Genomic DNA, 23,342 nt, shown 5'->3' on the forward strand with positions numbered 1-23,342 from the left:
TGCTGCGTGTGTTTGGAAGTCTGGCTCTTACAGTATGTACAGTATTAGAAAGCACAGCACACGCTCACAGGAAACATTCCTGAAGGGTTCACATCAGCACGATAATAACACACACACACAACCAACACACACAGCTGCTGCAGATTTATCTGCGTTCCACCACATCCCAGAGATGCTCTGCTGGACTGGGATCTGGTGACTGTGGTGGCCGTACAGAGACTTCAGTGTCATGTTCAAGAAACCAGTTTGATCTGATCCATGGGACGTAGTGTGCTATTCTGCTGTCAGCAGAGGGATGGACACGTTCAGCAACAATACTCAGGTCGGCTGTGGTGTTTAAATACTGACCGGTCGGTACTAAGAGGCCCAAAGTGCGCTAGATCAGCGGTCCCCAACCCCCGGGTCACGGACCGCTCGTTTGATACCGGGCTGCGAGGCTTGAGGTTTCAGTTTTCAGTTCCCTGGGTCTTTCCCGTGTTGAAGTTGTGCGTCTTATTTTGAAAGAAACGTTTACGCGTTACCATAGTAACAGAGAGGGGGATGTTACTCTCGCTGTTGTTCAGGGGGACGCTGCTAATAAAGTTACACAATTACACAGTGAATTCGCTTTTATTATTATATTTACAAAGCGCCACAGTTTTTGTCTCGGTTGTATCATTTTATTTTGTTGTATTTATCCGCCACACCTTAAAGGCCGGCCCGTGAAAATATGGTCCGACATTAAACTGGTCCGTGGCGCACAAAAGGGGCCGCTTCTCCAGATACTGTACCCAGCACCACTCTAACACCAACAGCCTGAACTATTGATGCGAAGCCGGATGAAGCGATTGTTGCTGCAGAATATGAGACTTATCCATGTAAACTGTAGCCTCAGTTTCCTGTTTTAAGCAGGCGGGGCAGACAGTGTGGTCTTCTGCTGCTGCACTGTGCACTCAGAGATGCTCTTTTTATACACTGCCTGTAATAACTGGTTATTTTTTTGGCATTTGCCTTTATTTGATTACAATAATGGAACTAGACAGGAAAGCAGAGAAAGACAGGGAAGACATGCATGAAAGGGCCATACGATCGCCTGCTCACCCACTGTGGTAACTGGTGCCATATTTGAGTTACTGTTGGCTTCCTATCAGCTGGAAGCTATTTTTGACTGACCGCTGACACCAAGGAAGGATTTTCACCAAGTTTCTCTTTTTTTGAATCATTCTTTCTAAACCTGAGAGATGATGATTGTGTGTGAAAGCAGATCAGCAGTTTCTGAAACACTAAGACCACTAAGTCTAAAGTCTAAGTCTAAATTACATACCTTATCAATAAAGTAAAACGTAAGCCAAAAAGAAAGAGCAGCTCACTAGCTGCAAACACAACAAGCACTCAGCTCACAAGCTGTAACCACACTACTGGCACTCTGGCCCAGAGCTCACCTTTCCCTGGGCTTAAATCTCCTTGATTACTGACGCGAGTCAGCTGTGTAAAAGGGAAAGGTGGCACCTCAGGCAGAAGAGGTGGTGGGACACGCCCACACAGGCATCTTCAGGAGGAGGCCCTGCTAGGGCCGTAACACCACGACAACAGAAAACCCACTGTTGTGCTGTAACATGGATGTAATATGTGATCCACTGTTGTATGAAAGCCGTTGACATTGGTGCATTAATGCAGTGCCAGCTGTTCATGTGTTATGAGCCGTGTTTGGATTATCACTTATTTCCCTTCTCTCTTTTAAAAACTATACTTGATAAGTAGAGCCTAACTAACAAAGCTGCTAAGTTGTTGACTGGTATATGGTAAAGTGTCAGCCTAAAGTCATCTTTTTGGAGAACCATGCATATTAAACCGTGCCCCTGTGTGTAGTGCGTAGGGCTGTGTGTCTACCTCGGGCCGCACTGACAAAGCCGTGTTGAAGGCCTCCACGGCTTTGTTAAACTCTCCGCTGAGGTTGTAAAGCACCCCGAGGCCCGTCTGCAAATCTGGGTCGATGCTGTCAGAGTTCTGCTGAACTGCTTCCAGGTAGAGCTCCTTGACCTCTGGTAGCAGGGAGCTGTGGACACACACACACACACACACACACAAAATTGAGATAAGGATTAGTGTGACTTAAGGCTGCTGAGTAAGCACGTATAAGACTGCAGGGCCATGATGTGCACTGGACTTTTATTCACAGCGTAACATGATGAGAGGCAGCCGGGGGAATGATGGGGGCGGTACAGAGAGGAAAACTGGAAACCAGGCCCGTCGTATGGAAAGAATGAATTTCTGTTTGTAAACAGTTTGTAAACATGTTCACTGATGTTTGTAAACATGAGTGAAGCTGTGGTCTAATATTTAGCAGTGCATGTATCTGAAAACTGTGACGCGAGCCTTAGCAGAGCGATAAAAGGAAGGGATAGAAAATGAGGGATGAGGTGAGCAGCAAAAATTTAAAGGGATGTTATTCCGTGGACTAGAGGGGAGACCGCAGTAATTGGGCTGTAACTGTGTCTCTTCACACTGACTAGACGATTAATGATTTGATAAAGCGCTACTTTACCTCGGGAGTGGAATTAGGTCTTTCAGATCAGATATACCAAACAACCTCAATTATACGACTTAAAATATTGCAGACAGCACGCACTTAACAAAGTAATTTAACAAGGTCCACACATGTACTGTAACCCTCCGTCTACCATCTCACCAGTATTACTGCCACTACCAGTGTCACCAGTACTACATTTCACAAGTACATATACGAGAGTATTAACAAATCCTGGAATCGTAATTTTACCAGTTTTAACAACAGAAGTCAAATCCAATAAAACACATCTGAAACTTTCTGTTTCTGTCTATCCGAAGCCGCCAGGCTGCAACTCCAACTGTCCAGGAGCTCAGCGATAGTCTGGTCCAGATCTGGGAGGAGCTCCTCCAGGACGCCATCAGTTACCTCATCAGGAGCACGCCCCTTTGTTGTCAGCTACTCTTGGGGCCCACTCTGAGCACCATCTCAGCATCCTTTCATTACCCAGTCCATGTCAGTATAGATATCTAGCATGATTGTTTGTTTCCTATTGACAGTTTCAGTGTCTTCCTTTTATTTTTTTGGCTGTGCATATATTTGATATTAGAGACACGAACAATCCCAATAATAAAGATAAGCCAGCCAAATGAATGAAGCCGTCTGCTATAATGTTGCAACGGAGTGTAAGCACACGTCAAACTGCCCGTCTGCCACAGCATCGTCAGCTGTGGCAACAATTGCTATTAGGAAAGAAGGAACCAGGAATCTGTGGAAGAAGGATTTTGTCATTCATATTTGCTAGAATTAAAAATATTCCCAGCACGTGATATTTATTGTTGAATTAAAAAAACACACAAATTCAGTATGTTATAATGTTATAAATAGAAGGAAAAACTGATGTGTGGCTAATGTTAACTGCTAGTACCAACACCCTCCTTTCCTTGCAGGTTAACGTCCACATGCCTGTCCTGAAGGTATGTGTTGTGGTTAGCATTGCAGGTGTGAATGCTTGTCTGTCTCTCTGTTAGCCCTTTAAACACACACCAACCTGTCCGGGTTGTAGCTTATAATAGTTGAGATAACCCTTCTCCTTGTGACTCTGAATTAGAGAGGTGGAAGAAAACAGACAGATAGCAAAATAATAGCCAATTATTGTTAAATAATCAGTGTATTAGTGTACAAAACAAACACCCAGGACCAGATTTTAAAGTGAAATGTCTTAAACTTGGTTTAGTAATTGTTAACAGCTACAAGTTTAAGAAACCTGCACAGCTACATGTTGCTTTCCACTTCATCAACAACACCTTTGACTTGCTGCAGCCTCTGATATGTGTACAAAGCCAACATACGAGACATCCGTCCATCTTTAATAAAGTGGCAAACAAGAGACTGCAGGTTTTCTTATGCTGTAGTGATCCTTTTAATTAGGTCTAAAGAGTTTAAATACTCTACCTTTCATGTCTGCCCAGGTTGGGAGCATGAGACATCCTGCGCTGGGAGTTTGGAGATCCCGTTAGATGAGTCTTGCCTTTGACAAGATGCTTGTACTTGGGATTGTGTCTCAGCCAGCGGAGGAGGGCCTCACAGGCATCATGGCGCATACCAGTGTTGGTCAGGCTCACTGCCAGAGCCAAGAGGGCTATAAGGTTGTTTGGGTGGAGCTCCAAACACCTGGATGGAGACACGATTCGTTCACGGGAGAAGAGAAATCAAGTAAGGTGTTCACTTCAAAGAGAAATCTAGATTTGACAAGCATTAATTGGGACAGGCCAAAGCAGAGGAACATCAGGCCAAGGCTAATGATTTCTGGGCCAGAGCGAACGAGCAACACTTCTCCTGCTCCGTCTCTGCTGCAGAGAGTCGTGTTTGCATGCTACCCACAGCTGATGATTTGAATTAGCTTTGCACTTAGGCAAAATGGCATGGGTGGTTGTTCCAGAGACGGAAAGTATGTTTGTAGTAATTGCTGAAGTTATATCACCGGTTATATCACGTGGACGCTTGCCACTGTGCTGGCACTTCATAATTGAAAAGGGAAGAAGAACAGAACAGTGTTGGATGAACGACTTGGATTAGTTGAAAGACTAAAGGGGAGGCCAAAACGAGATTTAGCTTTCAACAAGATAATTTTTTAGCCAGATTTGCTACAGTTGATGTGCCAGCTTCCTTAAAACCATCCTAATCTCGCACAAACCAAATTATTTCAGTCCCACTGCAAATGACGTAAACCCTGGTTCAGGACACTGACGTTCACTGCATATAAAGTTAGGCCCATAAATACTCACACAGTGTTGCATTGTTTGCCTCCGTACATAGTGGATTTTAATCGAACAATTAAGGTGTGATCAAAGTGCAGACTTGACTTCAAGGCGTTTAACAAAAATACGAAACTGTTTAGGAATTATAGACATCTTTATACTTAGTCCCCCATTTTTATAGGCTTAAAAATAATTAGACCGTCAGACACAATTTGCAGATTTTGACGGCCTGTACCTCGACAACTGTTCATGGACATCACCAAATGCTGTGTTTCCGCCCTTGATATGATCTGCCAGGCCTTCAGCCTCCTACTATTGTTACTTTTTGGGATCTCTCTGTATCCAGTTTTCTCTTCAGTAACTAAAGAGCACGATCTGTTGGTTGAAAGCCGGTGACTGAGTCGGCCATGTTTGCCTTGCTATGTGCAGTATGCTTCTTATTATTGGTGTGCACTGTGAAATCCTTTCTGATCAGTTTAGCACCATTTAGCAGAGGGTATAGCCTTGTACACTTCACAGTGCATCCTGTTACCTCTATCAGCAGTCACACCATCAATAAACAGTTGTGACCCACACATGCCCGTGCCATAGCACAGCCTCCACTGTGTTTGACGGACGATGTGGTTTGCTTCATTTCTCTGGTTTGGCGTGCTTTTCTCTTTGCATCATTTGCATCAACAATTCTGCTCTACTTTGTGCTCTTCCAGGCCCTCTGTGATTTTCTTAGAGTAAGGCATGAACTGGCCTTTCTATGTTTATTTTGTTTTCCAGCCTAATGATGAACTTTACATATAACGTCTCATCTTTTTGGCAGTTTCCAGCAAACAGCTACTAAACAGAAGGTAAACAATTGGAATCAGATCTTTCATCTGCTTAATTTGTCATCGAATAACAAGGGAACGGGTCTCACCTCGTCAAAAACCCACCTTTCAGTCACCTGTCTGAAAATGGACTTTGCATAAAAAAACAGTTAATGTGATACGGTTTTCGAGTCATAGCTTAAAGTCTGCCCTTCGATCACATCTTAATTGCTTTATTTCAAATAGCAGTACTGTAGGTGTAGCCTTTGTATCAAAGCAGACATTTTCTGAATTAAAGCATAAACATGGCAAAACAAAGTTAAGCATATGACATTATTCAACAAACAGATAAAAAAGAGAATACAGCAGTGTTGTGAATCTGAAACGATGCCACTGTAACCACAAGCTAAAAACATTTAATCTCACTTCATACAAAAAGAGCCTTCGCAGATGGAGCCATTACATAACACAGACATTCAAACCACAGAAGGAGCGTGTAGGACTCTGCTGGACCGCAGGAATCTCAGGCCAACTAAGATATTCTGCATGACAGCGGACACCGTTTGTAATCCACGTCTAACAGCGATCACATTTTCCTAGTCTTGTTTCTTTCTTCTGAAAAATGGACCATATCTGAAGGAAGAACACTTTCTGCTGAATCTCTTGTGTTTTCTGTTGTCAGCACTCACATTCCCAGAAAGGTGTCATTTCCGGCTTCACCAGTTTGAATGAAAGTGGGCCACCTCCCATTGAGGCTTCTGCTCATAAACGTGCTCTGTGCTATCACCATCCATGTGGGGTGTCTCTGTTTTAAGAATAAAACTCCCAGAGCCTGCTCTTCCCATCTCCATCTAAGGATAACTGAACAAAACTGTGATGGTGTTCTTCTTATAATACTGTTTTAACATCGGCATATAGTTATGACTTGGTTTTGTTCTCGCTGAACCTACTGCTGTTAAACAGTTCAGTGAAACCTCGCAGGCAAATTTCACGTGCTGGGCTTCATCTTTTCACATGATATTTCCACAGTGTCCCACTTGTGCAAACATATGGTGTTCCCAAGCAGCAACAGCTGACTGACTCCAATGTCTGCGAGCGTTTTTTGATTTTAAATGGGAACTGAATGCAGTTGCCTACTGGTGGTGGTCAGAGGGCCCGGTGGCGCCAGTGTCCGGCAGCCTCGCCTCTGTCAGTGCGCCCCAGGGCAGCTGTGGCTACAATGTAGCTTGCCATCGCCAGTGTGTGAATGTGTGTGTGAATGGGTGAATGACTGAATGTAGTGTGAAGCGCTTTGGGGTCCTTACGGACTAGAAAAGCGCTATACAAATGCAGGCCATTTACCATTTGCAGTTGTTTGTCATTACCTCTGGAGGGAGACAATCGCTGCCTGCTCGTTCTCATTTTCAGCCTGGGTGGTCCCCAGGACTTGCCAGGCCTGCATCAAAACAATACAAACAGGTAAAGAACAAAGAGTAAAAAACACACGGTGGAAACAGTGTACAGCCTATGCTGGCACGGCTGTTGTCTGGCTACTGTGAGTTAAGACATCCATAGCTCCAGCTAATTTTAAGGAAGTACAACTGGGGTATATGCAGTGATGATTAAGACTGACAGTGTTTTATTTGGACTATTGTCCTCAGGCACCATCAGATATTATGTAGTAAAACTGAAAAAGAGCATACTTTAATAATAAATATAGTTTCTTTTGTGTGTAACCGCGATGGGACCTATCCAGGTATGCATTTACTGCATTGTTTGGCATCGTGTTTGGCATCGCTGTCATGCTGAAACATGAAGCCCCTGCCAATCAGATGCTTTATAGATGATATACAGTGGATCAAAATGTGAAGGTAACTGCATCCACGATTGTGCCTCCACCGTGTTTAAAAGTTGGCTGTAGACACTCAGGGCTGCTCCTCCATACATACTGTCAACACTTTGAACCAAATATTTCAAATTTGGATTCATCTCTCCAGAAGTCCTCTTGCCCCTCATTTTCTGCCCATTTCCTGTGTAACTTGGCACACCCCAATCTCCCCCATTCTCTCGAGGCTGTGCTGGTAGACACAGATAACCTCCTTGCAATGGTACGTACTGATGAGCCTTCCTGGAGGAGTTACTACCAACCTCTGTAGGGTCCAGGTATTACCTCATGCTACCAGTAGTAACACTGACCCTAGCCAAATGCAAAACTAGTGAAAACAAGAAGGAAAAAAAGCATTCCTGTTTTGGGGGTTGTCTCATCGTTGCCCAAAGCAGCTGATTATCATCCCCTTCTGCTGCTCAGCTGAGCAGATCATTATCCCACAGCTTTAAATGACTTGCTGTCCTCTTTAATTGGAATATGTTTATGTGTTAGAGGGACGACACTGACTTGAATTAGGGCCTTCATCAACACAAGAGGCCAGACAATGATATAACGAACCTGAAATCCAATCCAGATTATGAGATTAGTCCCACTGTATGATGTGTGTGTAAGGGCACATTTAATAACCTGTTCTAATCTCTCTACATGCTTTTTTTGTTCAGCTCTTTGAAACCAGGCGCCAAATGATTTCTGAATGATTCAGAGGTCTTCGCAGTCGGCCAATAAGCCGCTACGTGCCCTACAAGGAAATTTGGAATCGTATTAGTTCCATATACCGTGGGATAATCCTCTCCTCGGAATAACTGGCACATTTCTGTATATTCCAGGGGATTCCAAAGTACTTTGAATGAAGGCTTTGCTCTTTCAGCTCGCAAAGAGGTCACTCCATTGAAATGGGAGGAATACAAAAAGGAGAATGAGCTATTGTTCATCTCACTGGGCAAATGGAAATTCTCATCAAGTGCAAGTTGAGTATTTTTTTGCTACAGTAAACAACTATTTTTAAAAGGGAAAAAATCCCCTGACCTCTACAGGCAATCAGCATTGAGCCTGTGGGTGCTGCCTACCAAATCAGCTGGTCAGTGAGGCATTCTTCCTCTGTAGCAGGGGAGGATTTAGCCATAGCTTTGCAATGAAAGCCTCAGTGATCCAGTCCAGTTAGCCGGCGTAAGGCTGCAGTTTTATCGGCCATTTGTACTCTAAAAGTGTACAAATGTCTGTAAATATGAATAGCTCTGCTACTGACTTGACTGGGTAAACAGTGTGTGTTGACAGCTCTGTGCATGTGTATATTAGCAGAATTCACCTCTGAATCGTGAGGGTCCTGTAGGACAGCTGCTTCAAGCAAAAGCACAGCGTTTGGCAAGTCTCCCTCTCGGGATTTCTTCAGTCCCTCTTCGAATGCATTAGGCAAGTCCTTATAAGGATTATCTGTGTGGAAGTAGTAACCCTATCAGCAAGAAGAAAAGATAAAAACAAGCACAGTGGCAACGTCAGTTTCACTCTTCTATTATTCCATTGCAAACCAAGTGTCCTGTGCAGTTGTATATTTAAGCAAAACTGCAGGAGCAGGAATTGATCTTTTCTCCTTCACATCAAACCTGGACTGAGCTCCCCAGGGTTTGTCTGCTCTCTTTAAATGTTAAACTTTGCATTTTCAAACTGTGATTACCCTGGTGTGTTGCGTGCTTTTGAGCACGATGACTTTGAAACAGATTTTTCCTTAAGAACGAGCGCTACGCTGGGATCAATACAGAAAGCCCACAAGTCTGATCTCACATGATTTCCTGGCATAAGAAGGTCAGCTGGTGGGTGATGCTCAGACATGTGCTCATGTCCTCTGAAACTCGGGAAAACGTCATTGTGATGCGGTAAACATGCAGGTCAGTGTGCAGGCGTTGTTACATTGCATCACAACACATTAACAAGTAGTGTTGATCAGTCTGGCGTGAACCAAAAAGATAAATACAACTAAATTATTACTTTTTTTTTTTGTATGTTTCTTCTTCAGAATGGCATATTTTTAGACTCTTAGACTTTAATTATCTGTGCTGCTTTCAATAAAATAAGCAGCTTTAGCTTTACTCGCTGTTTCACTCTTGGGTTTTCATATTGTCACTCTTCTCATACACAATAGGGAATCGGTCAAACAGACCTAGAGACCACCTCATCCCTTTGTGGCACAGCATTCACCCGGCAGCTGACTCTAGGTGAAAAAAATCCATATTCCCCAACAACCTGGCTAATGGGTGTTGGCTATGTTGCTGGAAACTTCTATTTAAATTCTTTGGTCACCAGCAGGTTGCCACAGTCGCCTGGAGCTTACATGGAAGAAGCCACTTGTCTGCATAGACTCCCTAATTGGCCTCCTAGCTAGTGAAACTTGAAAGTTTGACAGGTTACACGTCACAGGTTCACAATCACTTAGCCAGTAGTTAGCCAGTGCTTGCAGACAATTAGGTATCTTCCACACAAACTGGAGGTGACCACTGTTATCAGCTAATGCTAAGCGACAGTATAGTAACTGGTAGTGATGGCATCACTGGCTGGTCTTTAAGAATCAGTTTCACAGCGACGGCAAGCGACCTCCAGTAACTACTGGCAACCACTAGAGGAATACTCATCTTTGCATGGATACCAGTGCTTACCAGGTATGTGTGACTGAGACCAAAGGCTTCACATTCAACACGGAGTCGTTTAACACTAGTTTACACGTCATTCCTCATTTTTAAACCCATTCACATATATAAAAGTTCTGGATCCACAAAGCTCGGTGCATTACAGTAACCTTAAAGTTACCGTTAACCGTTAACCGTTAACCTCAGGGTGACAAGCCTCCATTAATCACGCCTGTTCCTAAAATCCCTCCGTTGCTCACTCATTCATCACTTTGAGACTTCAAGGCCACTTACTAATCATAAATCTTCCCTCATGCGCATTGTGAGAATATTAGCACAGGTTCATTTTATGGCTGCATAAATTCTGACAGTCACACATGGATAAATACAGAATTGGACACTAAATCAACGTGGAAGACAATAAATAGCTCAGATATTTTAAATGTTGATCTACAAAGGCTGATAAAACTATATTTGGTTTCAGGTTTTTATAGATGTCAGATGTAAACATACTGCACACTTTCACTCTAGGCGCACACGCAGTTCTGCATATTCCTGCATCACTGTCATCAGGACGAATCTGCGTGCGCGCTGAGAGTAACATTTTAATGATAGTGACCTTCTCGTACGGAGACACAGTGGAGGGAATCTGTGCCTGCTCGTTTTCCGTCAGCCAGTTTCGCCGAGCCAGCTCTTCCCACTCTGCCTGCATCTTATCCCAGAACTCGGTATCTGACTGCACACATCAGAGAGAGAGAGAGAGGACACAGTTCAAGAAAACAGGAAGGAAGGAGTGGAAGGTGACAGGGGGGAAATGAGTGAATAGTTAGCTCTTGCAATTTGCAATCACCCTACTGTTGGAAATGTCACGTCTGCCTATTTCCGTGCTGTAATGTACAGACCTCACACTCCTGATGACTCATCACATCTGCATGTCAAGGCAGAGTTTAGAGGAAAAATGCTTTATGCTGGAAATGCAGCTGCAGGAAATGGATGAAGACCCGACCAGAATGAAACACGCGGCTGGCACCTTCTTTCAACAGAATCGGTTAATTCTTCAAAACAGCAGCTAAACCTGAAGTACTGTTTCTGCCGTTCAATAATTTGCATATTTTAAGCTTGGTCTGTTCTTTCTAAGACGATCAGAAACACACAAAATGTTCACCTTTCCTTGACAGAGTTGGACTTAAGGAACTCTATCAGGATGATATTTGCACCCTTCAATCAGCAGACCGAAGGCTGTCAGTGTAATGTGGGAGTTTGCTTCCTGGAGCATTTTCTAACATTTCTTCTGACAGGAAATCAAAGCCTGTACTGGGAACCTTTTAAATACATGTTTGTTTGCCATCAATTAGTTTAATCAACCAGAGTTTGTGTTGTTTTGCAATAACCCTTGAATACGACAGCTTACTGTAATGTAATTAACGGCAAGACTACTAATGATAAGGAAACTGTTGAATTGTGTTTATTTATTATGGTAGCAGACCTATAAACACTTCAAAGAGGCTTTAAGAAAACCGATTGTAACACGTGTCACCTGGCAGTTTGTTGCTCTCTGCCAGGTGATTGGCTGAAGAGCTATGAAAAGGTAGTGGGTGTGTGGGGTGAGGTCAGCACTCTTCTGTGGAAAAAACAGAAGAGTGATTAATTCACTCGGGTGCGAGTGGGCATACTGTCGGTAAGAGACTTTTGCCATTTTGTTTGGATAATTTGTTATTGTAGGTGCCCGTTTTTAATGCGTGTCGCTGGACTTTTGTAGTGTGACCACGAGTTTTAATAGAAGAATTGATCAAGCCCTCGATCGACTGCGCGCAGGGAGACGGATCAATATTGTAGGTATATTGAGTGTGTGTTTTAGCTTTGACTTTGAATGGTTTCACAAAATTGATATTTTATTGGGTAATATTTTATTCCATAATGTTGTTTGTGTTGTTCAGCTGTGCTGTCTCTGCTGTCCTTTTTTGTTCGTTCTTTTGATTGATTTGGAATTTTGCTTTGGTTAGTTCGTCCAGCCGTGAAGGCGGGTATTGATTGTGAGTGAGTTGTGTAAGGGCGGACTAACCTCCTTCTTTGTTTTTTGTTTATTTGATTGTGCCACTTCCCTTTATATTCCAGATTACAGGTCATGCATAGCGCTGCTTCCCAGCTGTACTGAGACCCGAATTGTTTGCAGTGCGTGTCACAGGTAAATTGACTGCAGTGTCGCTAAACGGGGTGTAACAGTTTGCAGTGTTGTGTTATTTCTCACACCATTTGTGTGGTAAGTCTCATGTGCAGCTGGGATATCAGCAGGATGTTGTAAGTCCTGTCTGGAAATAACTGGGAATTTGGGAATGTAAGTTTTGGATGCACAGTTGTGTGGTGTGCAGCCATACGGCTTACAAGTTCCTGTCCTATTTATGTACACAGTAAACATGATGGGGCAGTTTTTGGTGTGCGGTCCCATTTCTCTTCACGTACATGCCTGTCGCTACAGATTTACTTAATGACATGACTGCCTTTCATGCAAAACGCGAATACTCTGCATGGCCACTTTTTTCTTTCCAGCTGGTTTATTTCATGATTTGTGACCGCCTTCCTGTCAGAAGCAGAGCAAAGAACAGGAAGCCAAACAGAGCAGAGCAGCTTCCTCTGACTTATTCAGTCCTTTATAGTCATCATGACAACATGACAGCGTCGCACACAGTACATGCGTGTGTGAGACACTGTAGAAGCAAGCAGGGTCAGAGAGACCTGCTATAAGGACACATGTGTTTGTGTCAAAGGTCTCAGATCTCCACATGAAATGATCCTTTTGACTGACATCAAGGCCACGGTGCGGCCCCTCGTGGTGAAAGATGGCAGGTAATTGCAGACTGCTGACTTGCACACAAATTGCATCGAGGGGAGCCTTCGCTGTCGGCTCCATCAGGAAGCATGGCATCAGAGAGTCGGTGTTTGAAGCAGAAATTTGGAGGTCGAGTAGCTGTTTACATTTAGAAACGTGAGTTTGTGTCATAGCCCTGTGTCGCTGCACCACATTATTTTGTTTAGCATTTTTGTTTTTGCTGGTGTGTGTGGTGCAACAGAAGAGTATCATCTGGGCTGAAACCACCAAATCCCTACAACACCAAGTACCTTTTTTCTCTGGTCCCTCTTAAATACTGCAGTACACCCTCTATTAACCCTCTCAGGCTCAAATTAAACTTTTTGTTGCTAATGCACAACCAAGTCCTGCAGTGGTACTTCTGAGTACAGAAAACTCATAAAATATGTATGTGGGGTAATCAGGTTGTTAGTTTTTAACTGTTGCAAATCGGCGACGCCCGCCTCGAGAGGGTTAAACAGCTGAGCTAATAAATCTCTCTGTGTTAGGATGCCTGTGTTTTCTTCCGTCCTGGTCGTGATCTACTCTCGTCTGTCTGTCCGTCCGGCCGTGTTTATTTTGGATTCTCAGTTTTGGTACTTTTTGAGTTTAGCATTAAAGCTGTTTTGAAGTACGCTCTTGCCTCTGAGCGTCTGCACTTTGGGTCCTCCTTACCACCACTCCTGCCTGCACACAGCCCTGACTTGACAGTCTGGGCCCAAATCTGAACTCCACATGTAAATAATAAGGTGTTTCTCATCTCTCCTTCACACATTGTACTCTAAGTTTAAGCAAGCATTTATGCAATAAATCGAACTGATATACAAAGTGTGACCAGCGTGATCCAGTGTGAGAACTGCGAGTATCATAGCAGGAAGTCCTTAAAATGTCTTGCTGAAAGTAACCAGCACACGTTAATCTTGCATTCACATCGGCTGAGTCTGACTGGCTTAATGATTGGCTGTTATTACAGGCTTGTATTATTCATCTTGGTGTCAGGATGTTTCCTGTGTTACAGAACATAACGGAGAAAAGATGCCCAGCAGCTCGCTTGTTTACACCACTATCAGTGCTATCTGCAGTTACAAAGTGTGTAAAAATACACTGCTGAAGGTTAACAATGACTCCGACCCTCTTCCTTAATACTAATAATAAAATGCTAAAATACAGTTTTTACCCCTAAAATCAGTATAAGATTAAGAAACTACCATTTACTTAAAATAAATTAAAAATCCACAATATTGCGCTCATATGATCCATACTTCCAGTTGTTAGTCCCGAATCCTGATTCCCTGCACAGCATCATTTCCTCCTGGCTTCCGGCAGTGTTCATCTTCATGTTCTTATAATAGATTTTTATGGCAGGCTGCAGTCATTGTGGTAATTTAAATACTACGGCTTTAATGTTTTTTCATTATTTTTATCGCAGGGCCTGCATTGGCCCTGTTACCTACCCATCATCTCAATGTTTCCAAGTCGTAGACGGTAAACTGCTTGCGGTACCGCTCAGTAAATTGCTCGGAGAATTAAAATCGAGTAAATACACATGCATGTTGTGAAATGACAAGAAATTCATATTTCTTCATAATGCTGTGACGGATGTTTTCAACGCTGGCATTGGCAGTTTAATTATGAGGAACAAGGCAAAGACACAGCAAGGTAATTATATCCTGCGTACGACTGGAGTGAGGCCACGGCTGCGACTCTAATTTCAGCAGCTCTGATGAAGTGTTACGTGAAAGAGACAGAGAGCTTCCCACAACCAAACATGTCGCCGCTGCTTGTAAATGAGGTGGGGTTTCATTAGTTACTTCATGAATACATTATTAACAACAGCAATAATCATAGCAGCCTCTACAGAGCTTGCACATCGCTGTTTGTGTCGCCTACTTTTGGAAAAACTATACTTATGTTTTGCCTTTAGAGTCCAATTAATGCGTGCTACTCAAACGGGCTGAGGTGATGAATGCAGTGAAAATAAATGGACGCGGCTGAGAAGGTAATTTGTAATGAAAATTCTCGATAAGGCAGCTAAAAAACGAAAGGTGCAATATATTTATCTTAGGCCTGATAGGAAAAACAGAGCCATAATTATTTATAATAAATGATTATGAAATGCCCTTTTGCATAGAGCATTATCGTTACTGTAAACACAGGTGGACTTATAGACTTAATATAAAGGTAGAGATGCACACTCACGGGAGTTGTGTGTGTAAACCAGCATAGTTAGCATTCAAACAGCAACATGAAACTTTGTCTTATGGATGAGTTCAGATCTCGCTCATGTCTGCATTTATACAAACGACTTTATCACCAGGTGCAGAGGGAATGGAGACCCACAGGCTTTAAAGCTTTTGGCAACCATCAGACCAACCTTCATCACACTAAAGTGAATATTTCCTGCTTTTCGCTAACTGAAAAAATGCTAATAATCCATAAATGAATGTTATTTTGTTTTGTTCCTTGTGATGTTGAAATTTGCGATGATAACTGGCCTAACAGGATGTCAGTTTGAACTGTTACCTTGAAACACAGTCTTTGGAAGAAAACAAGTACTTGAACAGGGTTACTTATCCACTTTGCCCAGGCGGCCTGCATCACAAAAAGTCTCATTATTTACCAGTGACACAGCAGCAGACTCCAGAAAACACAGCGGACACAGCGATTAGCTTCATTGGAATGCTAGTGGATACCATCATCCCCTCGACTACAATTCGGACCTTTCCCAATCAAAAACCTTGGGTTGACTCTACTGTCAGGAGAGCTCTCAAAGCACGGACCACGGCCTACAATATGGGGCTCACATCGGGCGATATGACCAACTATAAAGCAGCTTCTTATGGTTTAAGGAAGACTGTGAAAGCGGCTAAAAGGCGTTACAAGGACAAGGTGGAGTCGCATTTCCAATATGGCGACTCCCGACGTATATGGGACGGGCTACGAACAATCACAGATTATAAACCCAGCACTGTGAGATGTACGAAACCGGAGTTAGCTGACGAACTCAATGCTTTTTTTGCGCGTTTTGAGGCGCTTCAGTTTCAATCTCAGAGCCCTACACCTGCCCCCGCTGCTGAACCAGCACCACTGATACTCTCTGAGCATGACGTGAGGAGAGCTCTGAGGGCAACCAACTGCAGGAAGGCAGCGGGACCAGATAGCATACCGGGACGTGTGCTAAGAGTATGTGCAGATCAGCTAACTACAGTTTTCACTAACATCTTCAATGCCTCCCTGGCCCAGCAGGTAGTCCCCACCTGCTTTAAAACATCAGTGATTGTTCCGATCCCTAAGAACACCCGCCCAGCCAGCCTAAATGATTATCGCCCAGTGGCCCTAACATCTGTAGTGATGAAATGTTTTGAGAGGCTCATGAAACCCTTTATTAGTTCTTTCCTCCCTCCCGACTTGGACTCATTGCAGTTTGCATACCGGACAAATAGATCCACTGGAGATGCTGTAGCACAGGTCCTGCACACCACACTGAGCCATCTAGATGAGGGACGTGGGAACTATGTGAGAATGCTGTTTATAGACTACAGCTCAGCGTTCAACACCATAGTGCCCCACATCCTTACGGATAAGCTCCGGGATCTGGGATTCAGCACATCCTTGTGCAGGTGGATTCACAGCTTTTTGACTGCGAGACCACAGTCGGTGAGAATAGGGGATGTGTACTCTCATACCCTTTCACTGAACATAGGGGCCCCCCAGGGATGTGTACTGAGCCCTCTTCTTTATTCCCTCTACACCGCGGACTGCACGGCCAGATACCCCACTAACTCCATTGTGAAGTTCGCTGACGACACAGTGGTGGTAGGACTCATCTCCGGGAATGACGAGAGGGCCTACCGAAGCGAGGTGGACGGATTAGCAAAGTGGTGTGTGGCAAACCACCTCTCCATGAATATCAGCAAAACAAAGGAGATGGTGATTGATTTTAGGAGACAGAGAGGCGAGAAAACTCACACCCCAATTCAGATCAATGGAAACCCTGTGGAGAAAGTCTCTAATTTTAAATACCTCGGTGTTTATATCAACGAGGACCTTAATTGGAACACACATACGGACTTCCTCATCAGCAAAGGCAGACAGCGCCTCTATCATCTGAGGCGTTTAAAGAGGTTTAAGATCTCCAAGAACATCCAGAGGAGATTCTACACCGGGGTCATTGAGAGCATCCTGTGTAATAACATCACGGTGTGGTACGGGAACTGCACAGTACAGCAACAGAAAGCCCTGCAGAGGGTCGTGCGCACAGCTGAACGCACTATGGGAACATCTTTACCAACACTGCAGGACATCTACGCTGAAAGGTGCAGATCCCGGGCCATCAGGATCACTAACGACTCCAGCCATCCCGCTTACAAACTGTTCAGGCCACTGAGGTCAGGGAAACGCCTCTGTAGCCTGAAAACAAGAACTGAAAGGTTCAGGAGGAGTTTTTACCCACAAACAGTGAGACTCCTCAATCAAAACACAAATCGGACAACATGATGGACAATTCCATACACAGTATATAATTTTCTTTTGAGTTTTATCCTTATTTTTATTTGTATTTTATCATTTACATCTGTATTTACGTAAATACGTACACTATAGCTCTTAACTATTACAGCGTAATATTTTGCACGATATTATACATTTTTATACTTTTATATAGATATTTTTTATTATAAGTTTAGTAAGATGCACAGTCGGGGGGGGGAGTACTTTTTAGCCGGAAAAAACATTTCACTGTGTGTTGTACTAGTTATAACTACATGTGACAAATAAATAAAGAATTGAATTGAATTGAAAAAAGGACTCTTCTCATCTCCGGAGCAGGACTGGCCTGGCCTTTTAATGTTAATGAGCCACCCACTTCTGTGCTGCGTAGGCCAAGTCCTTGGTCAGCGAGACAAAAATAGGAAGCTAGAGTCCCGATAATGTCACTCAGAGACGAGTAAAATGCACTGCTGTGGACAAAGTGCTACCAGTGCATTTTGGCAGACCTTCTGCATGGATGTCTTTGATAACAGCACATAGATCTACTTCAGTGAGGGCTTTTTCATGTAAAGGTTTGTGGCTGATTGCAAACAAACTGAAATGAAAGATCCTTACTCTAGGTTGAGCCGGAGTAGCAACAAAGTTTGCTTCTTTTATTATAGTAGTGAAGATGTGACCTTCAGGACCTACTTCCTTATTGTATTCTTCCTCACTGTAGTAGACACTGCAGTATATTATTTGATAGCTGCCGACGAAATACGCAGCTGCAATGTTTTATGGTAGTTTTATTTTAATAGTGACAGAGAGAATAACAATCTAAAATGTAGAAAAAATGCATTAGATAAAAGTTATAAATGGATTTGAATGTCACTGAGTGAAATAAGCACTTGATCCCATTGAATCCAGCTGGAATTCTGGCTGCCAGTGATACCAGGCCTGTGAGCCCATGTTTCATGCAGATTACAGGTAATCAACTTGATCTGAAGTCATTATGCATGTACAGCACACAAGGCTGGAGTGGGCTACAAGACCATCGGGAGACGTAACAACTGTTGGTGGGATCATCTAGAAATGGAAGCAATAAAAAAACAGTCGCCTTCGTTCTGGAGCTCCACACAAGGATGATGATGAGGAAGGTGGAGGATCAGCCCAAAACTACACAAGTTTGAAGATAACTGGGACCACAGCCACCACTTGGTAACACATTATTGTCACGGTTCTGGGTCTTTTGTTTTCAGTGTTTTGAGTTTTCTCATGGTTTTTGTCATTTTGTATGATGTTAGTCTACTTTGTTATTCTATGGTTGACTCTGTAGTGCCTCGGTTGCTTATTCTGTTTAGCTTTTGGTTATTGTGTCCTTGCCAACTGTGTTTATTTAATTGTGTGAGTTCTTGTTTCTCTCATTGTGTTTCGCTTCATTATGTTCATGTTTCCCCAGCCCATCACATCTGCACCGTCGCTCCCTCGTGTTCCCTCGCTCCCTCTGTGCTCGCCATCAAGAGCTCGCCCCCTTGATCGGGGATCAAATACATATTTCATTAAAGTACATAGAAAGTTTAATTAACAGCCAAATGAAGCTTTTTGTGGGATCAAAGTAGATAAAGGGACAGCATCTTACATACTGCACTATAACTTATAGTTTATTTAATGGATTTTCTTTATTTTTCACTTATGTTTCCATGTTAGGCTACAAATACTTTTTTCTGCTTTCAATTTTAAAAAATAGCTGTTGAGAGCATGTCTAATGTGGCGATATAGCCCTGAATGTGTACAAATACTGGCCTACATATAGGAAGCCTACAAATAAACAGGGCCATGCTAATGTTTTTTACACATGACAAGTCTGCATGTAAACACAGAACCTGGGCTCCTGAAAACCTTCACACTGGAAGGAACTTTCACCAGCTCATTTTTCAGTGACCCAAAGTGTTGTTTCAAAGCACAAAGGCTCACTTTTTGCACTCCACATTTTGAAAGTTTCCATTCATGCTGCATTCACCACTCATCAAATATATAAATATCATTTTTCTTCAATGCAGGTACATTTATACTTTTTTAGGAGATGCTTTGTGCGTCTTCATTCTCACGCTGAAAATTTTACAGCTCCAACATTTGCAATTTTGTGGACTGCTGGAGGGCACAGAGATGGAGATTGTTGAGAGTAGTGGAGGCATTACTCATTTACTTTCCCCATCCTAATTTTCCCCAGGAGGACTGTGGATTAAAACTGCTGACCTTTTGATCGCAGGGCTGCATCTCTAACTTGTCGGCAACTACATTGCCGCAACAAAGGCAACTTAAACCAAGACTGCCTCAGACTAATATTCTGTCAGATAAAATTGAAGCCGCTGCGTTTTAATCAAACGGGAGGGTGCGCAGTCACCTTCGTCTCATTTTTATCACCACTGTGGGACCTTTTCCTATGCCCCTCAGCCAAAACGCTGTTTCCCAAAGTCACAATTTAGCCTGCAGCAATTTCAGGGCTTCTCTGTTTAATGAAAGCATTACATTGTCATCAGCTCAAAGTAATTTACGGCGTCCTCGTGTGACATGCACTGTGCATACTTTAAATATATCTCCCCTGTATAGTTAGTAGTCTTGGACCGCTGCCACTTTATCCTCCCTTTTCCACAGATTTTATGTGCAAAGGCACTAAAGGCATAAGCTTACAGGTTCCCATAAGTGCCAGCTTCGTAAAATGAATCTTATTTAGACGGCTAATTCCACGAATCCTCCCCGGGTCCTAATTTTCTTACATTTGGCTGCTTCGTCTAATTGAATGAATTGGAAGAAAGACGCTGTGCTGATTTAATGTTCTCTCTGTGCTGTCTCTACCGCCGTGTCTTTGTAAGTATGAAAGAGCATGCATATGCACAGCTGCTTAAATTGAAATTATGCGATTAAGGTCTTTGGCATTGGCAAGCGAAGCCAAAATGGCTGACGGCTCGCATCAAATGAAGGCCAGCACTCAGGCTTCTCGATCAAGGCTGTGAGATACTGTTACGAATCGATACGCCGTTCTCAGAAGGAGAATCTCTAAATCTCATCATTTATCTGCCACCGGACGACCAGAACCTGTACAGGTGTTTGGGTGGATGCAGCTTTTCGCTAATATGAAATGTTACGTCATCGTCAAATTTGGGATGGGATCCCCCGAACGGGCGGCTCTACTCCCTTACTGCTGCTGCTCCTCTCACTTCTGTTATTTATTGATCATTGCACGTAGCTCGGTGTGCAGCAGTCTATTGTAACCTTCAGCAGTGCAGGGCTTACTCCCATTTTCAGACGTCTGCTGAGCGGTAAAATGACTTTATTACAGAAACACAACCTTCGTGGTTATGTCTGTTATCCTATGTCCAGTTTAGAAAGTCAGTGTTTTTGGTTTATTTGTACCTAGTGACTATGCTGTAACGTTTCAAAAATAAACCTGTTTGAACAGTGAAAGAACAAACATTTACAGGGAAATCTTTGTTGTTGTTCGTGTAATCGTTGGGTCAAATAGTAACTTGGTGGGCAAAGAATTTGAAAAGTGACAACAGTACTTTAGGAACAAAACAGAAGCGAGTAAGCAGTGTTTCATGTTTCACGGTGACCCCGACAGGACAAGAAAATTAGTCTCTTCTTAGCTGATTTGAAAAATACAACCTCAGAACTGGAAGTATACGGCTGTGCTTTACACGCTGCTTCTTTCACTTTTGTTAAATAAATAACGACATAGTTTAATGTGTCGTGTTTTATTTAAAAAATGCATAAATTCTTTTTTCACTCGACTGTGCGCTCTCCAATAATGTCTCTAATTACTGTAACTTATCCTGTGACATCAGGCAAAATGTCCGGTTTGTTTACCGTCCGTTTGCAAGCTCGCTCAGAGTCGTGAATATTTTTCTCGGTCAGCCCACTCATGAACTCTCCTCTGTGGATTTTACACACACTGTTGTGTCAGTTGGCACCACAGGCCGATTACGTTGTAGGAAGCACAATAGTGATCATTTCACAAAGAGATTAAAAAAGAGCTGAAGAAATCAAATGGAAATCAGCTCCATGGGGCTTCAGGTAGAAATTCACATTGCACGAGCCATCATGAGTGAACATCTTACTATTCATCACTGATTGAAGAATAAGAACAACCCCAGGTTTCTCTTCAGCACTGTAGCCAGGCTGACAAACAGTCAGAGCTCTGTTGAGCCAACCATCCCTTTAACCTTAACTAGTAATGACTTCATGAACTTCTTCACAAATAACATTTTTATCATTAGAGAAAAAATTACCAGTAATCATCCCACAGATGTAATATTATCTACAGCTACTCTTAGTACCATTGATGTTAAGTTAGACTCTTTTTCTCTAATTGATCTTTCTGAGTTAACTTCAATAATTACTTCCTCCAAACCATCAACGTGTCTTTTAGACCCCATTCCTACAAAACTGCTCAAAGAAGTCCTGCCATTAATTAATTCTTCGATCTTAAATATGATCAACCTATCTCTAATGATCGGCTATGTACCACAGGCCTTCAAGCTAGCTGTAGCTAAACCTTTACTCAAAAAGCATCTCTAGACCCAGCAGTCTTAGCTAATTATAGGCCAATCTCCAACCTTCCTTTATATCAAACATCCTTGAAAGAGTAGTTGTCAAACAGCTAACAGATCATCTGCAGAGGTTTATTTGAAGAGTTTCAGTCAGGTTTCAGAGCTCAGCACAGCACAGAAACAGCTTTAGTGAAGGTTACAAATGATCTTCTTATGGCCTCTGACAGTGGACTCATCTCTGTGCTTGTCCTGCTAGACCTCAGTGCAGCGTTCGATACTGTCGACCATAATATCCTATTAGAGCAATTAGAACATGCTGTAGGTATTACAGGTACTGCACTGCAGTGGTTTGTATCATATCTATCTAATAGACTCCAGTTTGTTCATGTAAATGGAGAGTCCTCTTCACACACTGAGGTTAATTATGGAGTTCCACAGGGTTCAGTGCTAGGACCAATTCTGTTTACATTATACATGCTTCCCTTAGGCAGCATCATTAGAAGACATAGCATACATTTACACTGCTATGCAGATGACACCCAGCTCTATCTGTCCATGAAGCCAGATAACACACACCAATGAGTTAAACTGCAGGAAGGTCTTAAAGACATAAAGACCTGGATGGCCGCTAACTTTCTGCTTCTTCATTCAGATCAAACTGAGGTTATTGTACTCGGCCCTGAAAAGCCTAGAAATATGGTATCTAAGCAGATTCTTACTCTGGATGGCATTACCTTGGCCTCCAGTAACTCTGTGAGGAACCTTGGAGTCATTTTTGACCAGGACATGTCCTTCAATGCACATATTAAACACATATGTAAGACTGCGTTCTTCCATTTGTGCAACATCTCTAAAGTTAGAAATATCCTGTCTCAGAGTGACGCTGAAAAACTAGTTCATGCATTTATTACTTCCAGGCTGGACGACTGTAATTCATTATTATCAGGAAGTCCTAAAAACTCCCTGAAAAGCCTTCAGCTAATCCAAAATGCTGCAGCAAGAGTCCTGACAGGGACTAGAAAGAGAGAGCAGATTTCTCCTGTTTTGGCTTCCTGTTAAATCCAGAATTCAAAATCCTGCTCCTCACATACAAGGTCTTAAATAATCAGGCCCCATCTTATCTTAATGACCTTGTAGTACCATATCACCCTATTAGAGCACTTCGCTCTCACACTGCAGGCCTACTTGTTGTTCCTAGAGTATTTAAAAGTAGAATGGGAGGCAGAGCCTTCAGTTTTCAGGCCCCTCTTCTGTGGAACCAGCTTCCAGTTTGGATTCAGGAGACAGACTGTCACGATCCTGGGTCTTATGACCCAGCGTTTTGAGTTTTAGTTCATTTTGATGTTTATAGTGTATGTTTAAGCTCATTAGATTTTCTATGTTCATTTATTTATTATATTCCCCTTGTGTTTTCAACCCTTGTGTTAAGTCTCCCTTATCCTTTATGTG

At 42.8% G+C, this 23,342-nt stretch overlaps 1 protein-coding gene across 1 annotated transcript in view; it reads right to left on the bottom strand.

Annotated features, from left to right (window-relative positions):
• pex5la (peroxisomal biogenesis factor 5-like a) overlaps positions 1 to 23,342 on the bottom strand; it is a 120,764-nt gene that overhangs the window by 8,560 nt on the left and 88,862 nt on the right. Inside the window, exons 9-13 of the mRNA XM_085449876.1 lie at positions 10,651 to 10,767; positions 8,720 to 8,863; positions 6,911 to 6,981; positions 3,941 to 4,159; positions 1,870 to 2,035 (exon numbers count right to left, since the gene is read on the bottom strand). Coding sequence (XP_085306002.1) covers positions 1,870 to 2,035; positions 3,941 to 4,159; positions 6,911 to 6,981; positions 8,720 to 8,863; positions 10,651 to 10,767 — 717 coding nt within the window. The remainder of the gene's footprint in view (positions 1 to 1,869; positions 2,036 to 3,940; positions 4,160 to 6,910; positions 6,982 to 8,719; positions 8,864 to 10,650; positions 10,768 to 23,342) is intronic.

Source organism: Copadichromis virginalis, linkage group LG23, assembly GCF_057382275.1.
Source record: "Copadichromis virginalis isolate Kocher_CV1m ecotype Utaka linkage group LG23, C_Virginalis_male_GT1.1, whole genome shotgun sequence".
Classification (NCBI taxonomy): domain Eukaryota; kingdom Metazoa; phylum Chordata; class Actinopteri; order Cichliformes; family Cichlidae; genus Copadichromis; species Copadichromis virginalis.